The sequence below is a fragment of the Ruditapes philippinarum genome, unplaced genomic scaffold (genome assembly GCF_026571515.1).
Source record: "Ruditapes philippinarum isolate M1 unplaced genomic scaffold, ASM2657151v2 ctg7696_1_1_1_1, whole genome shotgun sequence".
NCBI classification, from domain to species: Eukaryota; Metazoa; Mollusca; class Bivalvia; order Venerida; family Veneridae; genus Ruditapes; species Ruditapes philippinarum.
The window spans coordinates 54,704-71,174 of NW_026864286.1; the positions used below are offsets into that span (position 1 = coordinate 54,704).

Here is a 16,471-nt window from a genome sequence, read left to right on the forward strand (position 1 = left end):
AATTGGTTAAAAGGATATACTTGTCTCTGCGACGCACTCCTTTCTTTATTAATTGATACGTCGGCTCAAAAATTTACATTTGTCCTAAATTATAAAGGCTGTTAACTGATGAAACTTATGATTCATTAAAAGCTTTACGATTTCAGTGTTCTTCAAATATAGATAGCAAAACATAAAATTTACAATATGTGTGTGCGACTTATTGTTACAGCAAGGAAATATAACTTATGATTATGATAAATGATACATACAATGACATTGTGATTTATGTTTTTGCAAAAGTTATGTTAAGAGTTAGGAAGAATATCTAGAAAATAATTGCATTGAAGATGCGAATCATTGACGCTTACTGTTGCCAATAGAATTTTCAATTAATTTATCCTTTAACTATACAAACCATTTACATCAATGTGGATTGTTACGTCAGTCATGTTTATATGACATATAACTTTCAGGTGACTGAATTGTTTCATGGCATTGCTTTTTGATCCGATTTATAATTATATATTATTATTTTTCTTCTTATGAATTAAATATATTTTTGTGTTTCTCTTTAATACACCTTATAAAAACAAACATATGTTTTGGAACAGAACAGGAAACTCAAACATTCTTTCTTCGTATCTGTGACCATTTAATAGAAATAAACTTTCAAGTATTTTTCTGATTCCATTAAGTATTAAGTTTTTCTAATGTAAAATACTTATGATCCGTTTCTGTCTCGTGTTTTCCTCCAGTCGTAGCAGGTTCGTCTTCAACCACAGGTTCGTCCTCAACCACGTTAAACAATGCAGCAGTTGGTGCTTGATTTTGTTCTGGTTTTAAAATAAGATAATTGTGTATTGTACCGACAGCCGTTTCGTTATCTTTACCTGCATTATAAGCTTCGTTAAAAGCAGGTTTCTTTTTTGTTACCTTGGCGTACTCTGGTGCTTTACTGCTACTTTGCAGATTATCAAAATCTTTCGCGAATTCATAATCTGTATTTAATGGAAGGTCCTTAGCAGATGATTGGCAGGTGTTGCTTTTTTTGTTTTTCTTTCCATCTTCACATTGACGTTTAGTCATTATAGTAGACTTTCCTTGTGTTCGCATATTTGTGTCCAGATGTGAATAATTATCAGCTTCGTTTTGAGGGCCCTGGCCCCCAGCATGAGCATGGCTGTACTCCGTGTCTGAGTTTTCTGTATCTTGACATCTTCTTTCAGGTAATGTTGCACTGTGTAACTTGTTATACGTATCATCACCATTGACGGTTATTTCAGGTTTCTGTGTCACATTCTCCAATTGTGTATGAGAGTATGTATTATCAGCGTGAGTATTATTTTGCGTATTGTTTAAACCGATATGAGAGTAGTTTGTATCAGTAAACTCCGTCTCTGATAGTTTAAAAGTATCATACGATTTCTTCACGTCAGCTTTGTCTTCAGGTAGAATGTCTATTGTTTGATAATTATCTCCTATGGTTTCACCGGAATTCATTATGTCTAAATGTATTTCTGCGTACTCGTGCACTCTTGATTGACGCACATTCATCAAAGAACAATTTCTGTCTATATCATTTGCTGCATATACTTGGTTTGTTATTATGGAGCCAGGTTCGCTCCTTTCAAATAAAACTGCAGACTTAGGTGTCCTTCGTCTGTAAAAAGCAAGGATGGCAATGCAGATAAAGAAAAAGCAATTCTAGAGCAAAGAATAATATAAGATTCAAATAAAAATTCAAATATTTCAGTATTCAAAGATACTATTTTATGAATGCATCGTAGATGAGACACCTTAAAATAATGGATATATGTTAATATTTCAAATCACTTTCGATTTTCACTTGGTAATACTGTGAGGTTATTTTACAGTTTAATCACTCCTTTAATATCGATTGATTTAAGAACTGGATGGATGGCTTGAATATTTTGATGAATTAATAACTTTATAGATAGATCGATAAATGGATAGTCTAAATCAAAACTTACCTCCACCATATGATACCAACGCCTAATAGTAATGCAATCACACATACTACCACTGGAACTGCAATGTATGCAGCGTTTATATCTGAAAAGTTCAATCATATATATACTCCAATTAACATCGAAAGGTGGGTATTGTATTAACGACAATTACATATAGTTAAAATAGAAGGCATTATGGGTAGAATGACTGTACTTTTTTATTTTTAATCAGATGAGAGGCAACTATTTCCTAATCATATTTTGGAAGTTATTTATTAAAAAAGCATTTGTCATCTATTACTAGTATATTATTCAAGTTGAAGCTGATTTCGTTAAGTAAGAACTAAGATCTCATCACCGAACCGAAATAATGACGGATGCTGGAGTATTTTTGTGCATGTATGTGTTTACATCTATACAGCATGTAAAACCTATTGTACCACTTTGTTATTCTTGATAACACTAAATCACTTGATCAGTGAATCATTGAAACCAAGAGTTACATGACACTTGAATATGTGGGATTACACTAAAATGTAAATGATTAAAACAAATTTCAAGTTATGCTGACAATATACAGATTTGTAATTGTATTTTCTTGTAGAACTTTATGGTAACAATATTTTTAATTGAAAATATATCTGTATGCATAGATCAAATCAAACTAATTACAAGGTTTGATTTGCTATGTGTTATTTTTTTTAAGTTTGTGATTACCACATCACTTTGATATTACATTGAAATTTTAAACCTATCAAAATGTGACTAAACATATCTTTTTATTGCCGTTTATATAGTTAAGTTAACTTAATAACAATGGCATAATATCATATTTGGAACAACATTTCCTTTTATTAAGATAAATCGTATGGTACTTCGTTGCAGTTTGAAACTGTTTAAGGGAGTTCATATAAAGCAAAATGTATATCTGTATAATATTTCAAATTTCGTTTGTCCATGACTGATAATATGATCATGCAATTCAAAGCAATATACATGGATAATGATGGATAATGATCGTCCTTTACTACAACAAGACTGATTTGAAATCTAGAATATTGTAAACAGAAAACTAATCACTCGAGAAATACTATAAAATATTTAAAAAAAAACCTATACGTTTGATTGTATTGCAGATATTCCATTAGACTTTAAGTACAATTTCTTTACTCTCTTCTAAAATAATTTAAAACTACTGGCATCCCTCTTGGTTCAATTTTTTTAAAATACGATTTGTTTTATACTAGAGTTGAATGAAATGTTAATACTTGTACCTGATTCTTTAACTTTATGTGCTGCTGCAGGGTCAGGTGTTACTGTAACAACAAATATATATTTTTAAGGAAACAATCTAAATATATCCAAAACATTGAGATTAATAGCAACAAATACTGAATTGAATCATTGTTGAATATTGAATGTCCTTTTGTGCCTATCACTGTAATACTCGAGCGTTTAGATTGAGAATTCTTTACAAAAACAGTTAATTTTCTTATTTAACAAAGCGATAGCAAAACAATTCTGATGTCAGGTAACTTAATGCAATTATCTATGTGTAAACATTTTTGTCAGTGTCAAAATATTGTGTTTTTATCAATTTTTAGGCTGTAATGGCGGACCGATATGTACCACTAAATCCACCTTCTAAAAACTATGGATATGAATATGGAAACAGAATTTGATGTATCTTTGAATTGGAATATTTACTTATATAAATTGACGAAGCAACCACTATAGTTGAACTTGTTGATGACATGCTTGGAGAGGATGTAAACGGCGTTATAGCAGATGTATTTATTTCAGTTCTTGGCATCGTTACATAAATTTCCAAAGAAGGTGTCCCTGTAACATAGAACAATCAAATAACAGAAGTACAGATAGGCTGGCAATCAATCAAACACCTCAATAAAAGACATTTTAAACCTGAGAAAGGCAATATTTACCGAGGCATAGTAAACGTAAAGTTCCAAGCGTTAACAGTACATGAATAAGTACGTTTTGGGAGTTAAATAGATTTTAAGGTTGCAGTAAAATATCACCACGAGCTGACCTTCATCATCATTTGATCATTTTCCCTATATATAGATATAATATACTGGCACTAGGATAAATAAATTTATTAATACCAAATAACAAATCATTTAAATGCAATTAGAACAACAATTTCAACTCAGTTGATTGAGTCTGTTTATAAGAAATAATGTAAAAAGTGCAACATATCTCACGCCCATATGCACAAAATCACCTAAATCGCCAGGGATATAGGCTCCTATACGACACGACCTAAACTTTGTCTAGGAAATGAGAAATAAATAACCTATCTACCGAAAATTCCATACAATATCCTAGTCATATTTATTTACAAAAATGCACTTGCACGTATGTCCACAAACATGACAATATGATCTGCACATAAATAAGATTGACATTGGTATCAATATTTCAACGATTTACGTTAAACGCTAAGAGTTCTGTTTACACGGCTGAGAACAGAAAATGTATAAATGCTTAAACAACGCATTCCTCAGTATAACGCGTTTCTGCTAAATATAATGCGCAGCTAAACATATATTAGCAGTTGTTCTATAAAAGAATGCTGTCGCGGGTAATATTAGATTTCCGGTAGAGTAAAAGACACAATTTGGAAAATGGGGGTTGAATATTCTCTGACAAACAATATCCAAAAAATATGTTATGTGTTAATCCAATATGCATATGAGATTAAAGCAGATTTTATCAATATAAAACCCCCTTTAATGGCTGTCCGGAATATAGGTTAGAAGCAGACGAATCAAAATCGGCGTTACGTAAATTGAGCACCATGCACAAATAACACTCACACGGCGTTCTGCAACGATGGTTTAAACGTTGTTTTTTTTGTATTCTTGTAAGCATTCACATGCTTAAGAAGGAAAAATCAATGCTGAAAACAGGAAAGTCCTTAAGCTTTTTTCAGGTAAATTTGCGTGACAAAGGGAATTCGGACAACTTATTTAACAAATAAAGAATCGTAAATAAAGTCGCATATTGAAAGGAGATTTCTGTGAATATCCAATATAACAGAAAATACAGTTGTTAATAATTAAAATCCATGATTGGCGAGTGAACACATTAGCTTTGCGTGAAAATGTCAGCGATTGCGAGGAAAAATAAGCGTTCACTTGGATTATTCATTCAAGAAACAAAAGAGATGACCCGTATTAGAGCCTGAGCTAGAAATCATCATGAAAATCTTTCTGACAACTTTTCAAGATATTTGGGATCAAAATCGTATCCCTTTGTTCGAATGCACTTGAGCAGTACTAGGACAAACATCCAACATGTGTCCACTAGATTTTAAAGAACTAAATGCTGTCAGGCGACAAGCGACGGACGACGGACATTCGATGATCCAGAAAGTTCACCCTTCAGTGGAATAATTACCATTTCTTAAGTTATAAAAATAAGTATAAGTATCGTGTACTTATTTTAAATTTAAAATATATTAGATGTGATTTGAAGAAAAAGATGTGAATATGACATACCTGTACTGATGACAGAAGACAAGCTACTATTCGAAGTGAAGGACATTGTTGGAGTTGGTGTCAAAATCGATTCTATAAAGAGATATGAATTTCTGTCAGTTTTGAGCAATAGGTACAACCACAAAAGAACACGTCCAGTTCTATAAACGTTATCATAACCTTCTACATTTTTGTTTTCTTTTGAGACAGAACGTTACAAAACAAAGAAGATAACTTTTGGAAAAGAAAACGTTCCTTCATATTTATATTTCAACTTTCAGAACGATTGTTTTAAGAACGATTGTTTTACAACTTCAGTTGCATTATTTTTTTATTTTTTTTTGCTTCCAAAATCTTTAAAGTTTCGTGGGGGCATATACACATACATGTATGTTTTATTAAAAGACGACTAATCTATTTTTCAGAAGCGCTTTTCAAGAAGTATGTTGAAAACCCATTGTAAGATAGTTATAAATTATCGCTATGGTATATTTACATGCAGCTTTATCGAAGCTACTATAGCAGTACCTGTAGAATATTAAACAAACAATATCTGTTGATTCGGAAATATAACCAATTTCAAGTGCATTTTTGAAAAATTATGACCAAATATGCAGTTTATGATGACTACGGCCGATAGACCTGATAGTGCTGCAAATCAGCCCATTTTATTAGCCTATTTAGAGGGGTAAGTGGTCTATGTCAGCCAACAGCAAGTTTCATATACCAAAATGTTCGTCTGGATCTGTAGTTTCTTGAATGGATATTCATTTTGCCCAACCCCGATGCGAAGCTAAGATATCCAAGATGGCGTCAAAGATGGCCGCCAAATCCCTAAATATTCTAGTATATTTACGTTGGCTTATTTCCTTTTTCAGTTTTGTAAATCAATTGAAATTTTGCATAAAATTTCTTATTTTCAACTTACTTATGCTATAAATTTTGACTTTATTGATTTTTTTCTAGTTTTCATCGCCTAATTTTAACGAAAGAAGAAAACATATGTTGCCAACTGGGTGTCCTTTTCTGAATATGTGTAACTTATTAGTTTTATTCTTGTTTAAACTGAATAACATTCATGATTTCGTTTAATACAGCTTTAAAACTATATCTACACATATTTAGAATAAGTTAGAATAAGCAAACTATGCCATAAATGTGTTTTATTGATCTAATGCTGATCATATACAAAGTGGGTGGGGTATTACGAACGGGGAGTCAACTTTAAGTTAAATACTTTTTTGTTTTATATTATAATAGTTATATTAAAAAGATTAACAATTTTATTTAATTGGTAAGTGATGAGACATCTTACCTTTCATAGAAAATGCCCTGCATGTGTGTCTAAATGTTCGAATATCTCTTTTATTTGTTTAATGCACACAATATAGAACGAATTTACTGACCTGCAATTCGGTATTTGCGTTGACTTTGTGCTAGCCTTTTGTTAAGGATTTGTTTGCAAGTTAAACATTAATTGTTAGTCTTCAAATGTGTTTTTGATTATTCTTGTAGGTCACTGTTCAAGACCCATAAGCTAAGCATTTATTAGGAAATAAGAACATCTCTTTATGATATTCACAACCATTGAGGTAATGCACTTGAAAATAAACACATCTTTGAGATCATTATTGTACGTTACTTCCCTCTAACTTTTTTTATTTCAAAGAGTTATACTACTTTATGAATAAGAGAATTTCTTTATTATGCAGGCTGTTGATTCTAAATATTCGAGCGTGCTGCCAGACATGCAGCTCTTGTTTTAAGGCATTTGGCTTAACATATGATAATCTACAATTGAACCATATTTGGAGTTTTGTCATTATTGATGACAGATATAATATATACATTAAAATGTATAATGTAATTTGCTAGAACATTTAAAATGGGTAGGTTATTCAGTTTACAGTAAGAGACTTTTCTGCTAGACTGTATCTGAATTATGAATATCCTAGTCGCCAGAGCGTCGGCGTACCATCTTAAAGTCCATTGACATATGGCTTTGAAACTTGCACACTTGTTTACCATGATCATGCCTTCCACTTGAACACTGGAGAAGGTCTATCAAGCATTTTGTCAGAATTATGCCCCTTTTTTCAACTTTGAATTTACATTACCAAAATTTCAAAATCCCATCGACATATCGCTTTGAGACCTTGCACACTTGCTCACCATCATAATCTCAACCTCTGTACAGAGGAGGTCACTGTATCAAGCTTTTTTTACAATATTATGTCACATTTTTTTACTATCAAGCACTGAGAATAGATGAGCACGCTGTTCTACTGACAGCTCCTGTGTATGATTTTGAGCATTTTGTTTCAAGTTTGTTGTTAACTTCATGGGAGGAATTAAGAAAGCCTTTCAATTGGACGAAAATAGCTTATCTTTTCCCTGGCGGGTACTTAAAAGTAATACTATGTGCTAGGAGGGGGGGGGGGGGGGGGGGCGTAGAGTAACATGAACTTTCCAGTACCGTCCATGAACAGGCTCAGTCAAACCGAGTCTGCAACAGCAGGTTAACAGTGTTATATTAATAGGTCCTTCGGGATGGTGGTGTCGGTAGTTTTCAATCCGGATCACGGCAGTAACCATATTGAATTTACCAGAGCACAGTTCAGCCACCGAATCGTTCCTGGACAGGCTGTCAAAACAGTTTACCAGTACTAGTTGCCCTAACTTTCGCAAGAAACTGAAACGTTTGTACATAGCAGAGCAGTGGTACAGTGCGAATAAACATAGAAACTATTTCATGAGTCATAACGAAAGTGACCTGCCCCGTCCGGGAATCAAACACGGGTTGCCCGATTCACAGTCCAACGCTCTACCTATTGAGCTAACCGGACGACTTGGTCCTTCGGGATCATTGATTGCAAAACTTTTATAGTTGAGGATCGGATACTACTTAGTTGGTACTAAGAGACGTGAGATATGGTCTCTCATGAACACACCCCATTAAACTGAGTTTGAATTATCAACTTTGCCATGTTTAATTGCTCTCAAAGGATATTCTCTTTTCCTGATTTTTTTACAATTATAATGCCAATGACATGTTAGTTACTGTTAAGTCTCTCTACTATTTCACAACCAGAAGCTATACGTTGCATTAAATAGCATTAGCCCGCTACCTAGATGATATCCTTAACATGAGTACTCAAATTTGATCAAGTGAAATCTTAAATATTTTCAAGTGAACGTAAAATGAATAAAACAAATTCTTAATATTTTCAAATTTTAACATTTCTATCATTAACAATAACATAGTAACTAAAATTTATGAACACTTTTTTTTTCAATAACGTTGTTAACTGTTCACATGTTCTTCATTCAACATCATATTGGGTATATATATTTCTAAGTTAATTAGATTTGCCTGGGCCTGCTGTCGTGTGGATGATTCTAATCAATGCAATGTATTTATTACTGGCAAACTTCTTTAACAATATGTAAAACAAGATCAACAAGGAAAGGCGGCGTTCAATGAACGCAATCCCCATGTGACCCAGCAACAAGAACCAGCGGCAAGGAGCCCAGGCGGAACCCAAACATAAACAGGGCAGGGCAAAGACAGAGCACGGACAGGTTAATCATTAAATGATAAATAATTTGTAACTGATTAGGAATTCAGAGAAAAGAATAATAGGCCCACAAAGGGGAAGGGAACAGGAGACCGGGGGAGGGGGGTGGGTTAATCAAAGAAATAAAAACTAGAGGTAATGGGGAAGATACTTACCGTAGACGAGAAAACAACAAGGGACACAAGCAAGAGTGTCACCAAAACAGTATGAAACAACATAGACATACATCTGAGGAACACAGAGGGGCGCCGCCTTGGAACGGTCAGCAGCATAATAATGACTGCTGAGGAGTTTAAACCGGTGAATGGTGCACCAAACCTCGCTCTTAACCCCACCATGTTCCTATAGACGAGACAGTGTAAATAAAATGAATCCCCGCCAAGTGAAATTCTAACAGTTGTCATGGTTACAAAAGGTTAAATAAGTAAAACACTAAAATGATCATGTCGAAACATATAAAAGTAAACCCAATGACCATAACAAAAGTACTCAATGTCCTAAAGGAAGACAGAGCAACAGGAAAATCACCTACAAGGGCCCGACGAAGCAAGGCAGAAGACGAACATTAAGACAATTCAGTCCCAAAGGGCTTTACGAACTATCCATCATAGAGTCTCCCACTTGGTCCGTCAGATGTAATCCAAAGAGGAAAGCGTAGTGTCCAACTGTAAAAGGCTTGAACACTAAACATGCAGTATGTCTTAAAATAGTAGGGTCATAACCTCTTTCATAAGGCTATCGCTATTATAAATTACGTAAATATGTTACAAAGTCCTGTCGTCGTAATTAAGATAAATTTAAAATTCAATTGTACTTTAAAAACTCTTTTACGTCTAGGTATAAGCAGGTCTGATTTATGTGGAGATGACAGCTTATCTGTGGCATGCAGGCTTCATAACCTCTGATCCCCTTTCAAAATTCCATTTTATTTAGTTCCGCTCATTGTTTTCTTGTTTAGGGCACACATATTCTTGTACTTGGCGACCATACGCCGCTTTTTATGGAATGACACTAACGTGTCACATTGAAGGTTCCATGATAACTACATTATAAGCGCGTCTGCGGTTGTTTCTAAATCCAAAAAATCACCATAAACATGATTAATTGTTGAATTCTGCTTAATTCGGCGCTAGGCGGTGTGTACGGTAGTTTGCACTTGACAGTGCCGTTCATGAACAGGCTCAATCAAACTGAGCCTGCAACACTTTCATTTTTGACGTTTTGTGCGTTTTTAATTGTTTTAATTTCGTCTTCTGTCTTGGTAAGTGATGTTCTTGTTGCTCTGCCTTCCTTTAAGGCATCGAGTACTTTGGTTATGGTAATTAGGCTGTACCTTAGTTGTACAAATTTACACGTATCATGTATGTATTTTATTTATTTCGTCTAATGTAACCATAACATTTGTTAGAATTTTACTTGGCGGGGATTTATTTTATTAACACTGTGTCGTCATATTTGAACATACCGGTAGTGGTAATTGCAAGTTACCATCCATACCCCCTAGCACCGGCTTAAGCAGAATTCTCAATTTTTACATAAACTGGTACACTTAAATGAAGTGAAGACACGTCCATAGATATATTCATACGAAAGTGATCATGGTATCTTCAATGTAAAATGTTCGTGCAATTTCACGACATACAACATATTGTCCTCAAGAAATAGAACTAAATAAAATGGATTTATTTAACGGGATCAAAGGTCAAAATATAATCTTTAAAAGCAGATAACATACCCAAAGGGTTATTATACACTATTTATCCAAAGGGTTATTATACACTATTTAAAAAGAAATACTAGAACCAAACAATTTAACTCGAAAAATGTCAAATAGAAGAAATTTAAATGACACAAACACAATTATAATGCCAAGCTGAACGATTTTCATATAAAATTTATGTTTTATCCGACTTTATGCATGTTTCCTGAAACCGAAGGTCAACAGAGGAATGATCTATGTAGATAAAATAACAAACTTTTTAAATGACTGTGTTGTCAATTAAAAATTTTTTTAAAAAGTAAATCACATTTCATTTGACATAAAAGGTGTGTAACATATAAATTAATGAACAGAGGTTGTTTTGCATACATTGTACTTTCAAATCCTTAGGTGAACTTACAACAAAATTATGCTTATTTAAATGGTAACACATTTTTGAACATAATTTTAGATCTGACAGGATACCTGTAATAGTATCACACTTTGAAAATTACCTTTTGTTTATTAACTTACGTAAATATTGTCATTCCATATAATCAGTATAATCGAGGGGTCAGAGTTTCTCTAGATTTTTATTCATAGTGGGTGGGGTACGATTTGTACAATAATTCATTAAAAAACCAGAAGCAAATTATCATATTCCTGGTTTATTATGTTAATCAGTTACATGGACTGCACTTAAGAAGCTATAATTTGACAGAAACACAAAACTTTGGGGAAATAATTTATAGAACAAATAAGTACCAGTTACAACCTTACATTCAAAAACTATTTTAATGTACCGCCTCTCATTTTACATGTCTTACTGCATAATTACAAAGAAAGATTTCTTAAGATATGATATGAATGCATTAAAGCATTACTCTCATGAGTACATAACAATAGTGGAAATAACAAAATAAGTTATAGATATTTCTCTGTTTAAGCAAAGTCAAGAGTATCATAGCAAAATCCCATAAGTTTAGCATTATTTTGCTTATTTACGTATAAAAAAAAAAAAAAGCGACCTGTTTTTTCCAATAAAATTAATCTCTTCGTATAAAACGCTTTAAATGATATATATTTCAGTGCAAAACAATTCACTTGAAATACAAAAGCGGAAACAAATATGAGCAAATATTAATATTCTAGAATTTAGGGATTTGGCGGCCATCTTTGACGCCATCTTGGATTATTAAGCTACGCATCGGACTTGAACCAAATGAATATCCATTCCGGAAACTACAGACCAAGACGAACAATTTGGTATATAAAACTTGCTGTTGGCTGACATAGACCACTTCGGTGTCATTTTACCTTATGAATTTGCAGCACTATGAGCGATTTATTACAAAGCATTTATATAATAAACTATGCATTACTTTACCATAAAGCTAGAACAAGTGATATATATTTCCATTGTAATATACTAAAAGAAAGAAAATTGATAAAATTACATTATCAAAAATGGGAATAGCCATGGGTAGAAGAAAAATTATTTACAAATGTGTAATCGTAAATTTACGCTTTGGTTACGACTTTAGATGATTGTTTATGATCTTGGAATAATCTTTGAAAGATTAAAATTAACATTATTTAAACGGTAGTATAATATCTCTAACGACAGTGTATAAAAAATATAATTAATTGATGAGAATACTTCTTAGGATATTTCAAACAGATTTAATGTATAGCAGCATATTCAATAAATTAATATTTGATGAATTAATTATAGCAATTCAGTTCAATACGATGTTTTCATTTTAATATATAAAGAAAAGCCGTGAATATAAAGTAAACGTAACAACCATCCATTATCGGAGAAAAGTTTCAATTTGACAAAGAATCCATATTATGTCCGAAACATGCGATAATTTCTGTATGTATATTTAAACTACTTATTCATACCTTTCGATACAAAACAATTGTCCACGCATTTTTGTAAAAATATTTTAATGCATGCATGTACGAGTATGTGAATATAATGTACGTAACAATATTTATAAGTTGTTCATCAATATATATTTCTGTTGTACCAGCGTGTAAACATTTTATAATCATGTAAAAATGGTAATATATAACATTTAGTCGCTGTAAACGGATACGTCGAATTATATTTGATTACTTTAAGTATATTTGGTAATAAAAAACCTTTATTGCAGAAATTTATTGAAATCTAGTCAATTCTTCCTGAATATGTTTATTTTAAATAAGTGAATGCATAAACTATGTTTTGGAAGATGAATAGCCCATTACTTGTCAAATTAATCCGTCTATTCGTTCAAAAACCACCAGTTTTTTTTCAATAGCACTATGTAATCAACTGCGATTACCTGAAACACGTTCAAAATGAATATATTTAATATATGTTTGATATAAACAATATATTTTACAATCAGCGATCCAATGTGACTGTTCATTTAAAGAGTGGCGGGCACTCTATTGATATTTTTTGTCTTTTAACCTATTGATATTGAAACAATAAGAATTTGGCGGCCAGTTTCGGCGAGAAATTGTAACGTTTTATAATAAAATATCACGGGCAGCTTATAAATCTGCGAGATTTTCGGCCGAAATCGTACAAAATGTCGCCCTCGATATTTTATAACAGTTGTTGAAAACAGAAAGGAACATTTTGATTCAAGTGGCTAGTAGCGTCCATGGTTTGACTCTATATTTTATTCCTCGTTTGTCTATAAAAAGTTGAGGAACAGAAAGAAATCCGAAAATGTCGAGGGGAAAATATATAGGCTCGACTTTTTGTTCCTCAAAAACGGTCTCATAAAATATCGCGGCGAGTTATAGAAAGTTTCAGCCGCGATATTTTGCGCAGAGACATTTCCCGGTATAAAAAGTCGATGCTTAATACTCAAACTCCACTATTTACAAGTTATTCACCAAAACAATAAATCGCGGGTTATAAAGGCCAAAATCGGAAGCAGGCATTTGTTTGCATGGCTTGGTCTACTTTCGTAAAACTCCGGGAATCGAACACGGGTCGTCCGACTCACAGTCATATCTATCTACTAAGCTAATCAGACGGTCACAGAAATTTTACATTCATGTTGTTTTATATATATATAATTTTTAGTTAATTGCCTTTTTACAATACTTATTTTAAAAAAAGTTAAAAATTACTATATTGGGGGTATTTTATTTTTTTAATAGTTTTGCATTAAAGCGTCATATATTGTTTGTTTGTTTTTTGTTGTTGTTTTTTGTTTGTTTTTATTCTATTACCGCCTTTTCCAAACTATCATACATGTAAATTATTTTTTGATTTTTCTACATTGAAGAAAAAATAAAGCCTACAGTAACATTGTGATCTACGTTTACATGTTGACACTACAGCCTGAACAGACGTTACGTCATTTTTTTGTATGTTCTTGATTTTCGTTTCTGATGAAGACGTAATAAAATAAAAAAATAAAAGAATGTGTTGTCTTGATTTTGTACATTTTTGAACGGAGAATATAACGAGTTGTGGTATCCATGAGGGAAAAAATCCCTACTTACATACAAACTATTTTTTTATTATTATGTACTTTTTACTCTTTTTTTTGTTTGCCTTTTTTACCTTACGATTAGAGATACTTTCCTCATAATTTTTATCAGTATTGTTTGAACATGTACAGTGACTGATGACTCTTTAGAAAAAAAAATGTTCGGCAAGACACCTTTAGACACATGGAAAATGTATTTCACTGTATTGAAATAAAATCAGTGTAACTACGGAAAACGAAAATATGCATTTTATCTCATCAACATTTTATTTATCAATAATATTATTTTATTATAGGTATATAACAAAATAATTTACCTGATGAGCACACTGCTGATGCTGCTGGTGTCCAGTTACCGTCACCTCCAGATATGGTGCAACTGAATGTTGTCTGAGCATCAAATGTATACGATGAATAACAAGAAATATTTGCTAATATTGTTGCTTGGTGTTTAAAGTAACAAGGGTTCCCGTTTGTTACCGTAAGAATGCACTTGTCATCTGTAAGTATTAATACGAAATTACGCTTGCAAAAATAAAATCATTTCTTATTTTGTAATGTTCATTTAGTATTGATTTTAGCTATTTACACTGATGCATTAATAATTCTCGAAGAAATCATATACATTTTTATATTATAATTTCTATAGGGCTTTATCAATATAATAAATTAATTCAGTTTTGATAAAGTATTACATACACTATGAACAGTTATGCAGGTTGATACGTTAGAGGATTAAAACTGATTTATGGCAGCTTAAGTCACAGACAGAAGTTACATTGCCAACAGACTTTCACACTGAAATAGATACGTATTTGCTGCTTCAGTGGCTTCTTTATTGTTCGGTTCATGCTATTAGATAATGTACATGGTAAATGCTCGTTCAAAGTTAAAATCGTAGCACTACAAGTGCTGGTTGCTGCATTCTCCCGTGATTTTATTGAAATATTTAAGTTATCTACTTGTTATTCACTCATGTTTACAATTTGTCCTTGAGTTGTTTCGAAAGTAAACATAATTATCAAACATGAAAAATTAAGCGTGTTTTGCAATTTGTTGGTTCTATTATAAAATATTTTCTTCAAAAAAGTTAACCTTCACTTATTACTTGTGTACAGACAATATAACTAAACGCATATAAATCTGATGAATTCATTTATATGATCATCTTTAGATCGTAAGTAAGATTTTTATTTCATTTTTTTTCCTGCCGCTGTAGCTTTAGAATCTCAATATGATAATAAAGCGGTTTTATGCAATATTAAATAACTAAAGTTTTTTGGGAGTTGCAACCTAATACATACTTTCTGTTTTAAATTTCAAACTAAAAGGATTGTAGGATTATTTTCAAGAAGGTCATTTATATTCAAACGTTAAAATCGTTCCTGTAAAGTGCAACGAAAAACATGATTTCTCGGTGCAATCGGTAAAATATTGTACTTAGGGATGAGAAAGTTAAAGTCACCTACACTGTCAAAATTATATGGTGAATTTCCAGCTGTATACGTGAAGGAAGGCCTCAGTCACGAATAAATACCCGTGTAGGATCATTGACGTTCCATAAACTAGCTGGAAAGCTTTCTCACTTAAAAGAATGAAAAGTCTCTGCCAAAAGTGGCGAAGGGCAAGTGGCTTATAATAAACAACCTTGGTTGTTTATGTTCATTTTTAAGCATATAGTTAAAAAAAACGTGTATACTTACTGCTGTTACGGTTCGTTTCACAACTATTCGCCTTCATTTTATTAGCATTCTCTAAAAAAGACATATACATTCAAATTATTTTTTCATATCTTGATTAATGGGTATGACAGCATCTGATCATTCTATCACTTCATATAATAGTACAAATGCCACAACAATATCGATTACTGCAACAGCAACTGAAATAGTGGATACCCCTGGTTAATTCTTCAGGTCAGGTCATCAGGTGATGAACGATTTGCTGCTAAAATATGAGTGTAAAAATGAAATAGAAAAGAAACAGAAAACAATCATATAGTGGCATTCTTCTGACACCAGATAACCGTTTACTCATCGCGTCAAATACGTGGTTAACGCGTTGATAGTAGCTACTTAAAGTTGCCCACTTTATTATTATGTTTCTTTTGTTTGTTGTTGTCGGGTTAATAGTTACAAAAAATTATTGCAAAGACAGGCACAAGAAAAGTCATATAAAGTCAAATAGGTAAATAAATGATAAAGCACAAAACAGAAAATTACGCTGCGACCAGAAG

General features: G+C 32.4%; 1 protein-coding gene across 2 annotated transcripts; it reads right to left on the reverse strand.

The window, feature by feature from the left end:
* Positions 1-514: 514 nt before the first annotated feature.
* Positions 515-5,544, reverse strand: LOC132725065 (uncharacterized). Of its 2 annotated transcripts, XM_060710058.1 has the most exons (5): positions 5,477-5,544; positions 3,660-3,794; positions 3,227-3,268; positions 1,974-2,055; positions 515-1,642 (listed from the first exon to the last, which is right to left on the reverse strand). In XM_060710058.1, exons 1-5 carry the CDS (start codon positions 5,520-5,522, stop codon positions 673-675), a joined length of 1,275 nt encoding a protein of 424 aa, XP_060566041.1. In that variant the 5' UTR covers positions 5,523-5,544; the 3' UTR covers positions 515-672. The 2 variants fall into 2 exon arrangements, with proteins under 2 accessions (XP_060566041.1, XP_060566042.1); XM_060710059.1 differs by lacking the exon at positions 3,660-3,794 and having other exon boundaries at positions 5,477-5,536.
* Between the last annotated feature and the right edge of the window lie 10,927 nt (positions 5,545-16,471).

What these genes read in the sequence shown, in the direction of transcription:
- LOC132725065 (XM_060710058.1), bottom strand. Translation starts at nt 5,522, where the DNA reads ATGTCCTTCACTTCGAATAGTAGCTTGTCTTCTGTCATCAGTACAG. An exon ending in TGCTTCGTCAATTTATATAA is followed by an intron (nt 3,269 to 3,659) that starts GTAAATATTCCA and finishes TTGTTGTTACAG; the next exon opens with TAACACCTGACCCTGCAGCA. An exon ending in ACATAAAGTTAAAGAATCAG is followed by an intron (nt 2,056 to 3,226) that starts GTACAAGTATTA and finishes TGAACTTTTCAG; the next exon opens with ATATAAACGCTGCATACATT.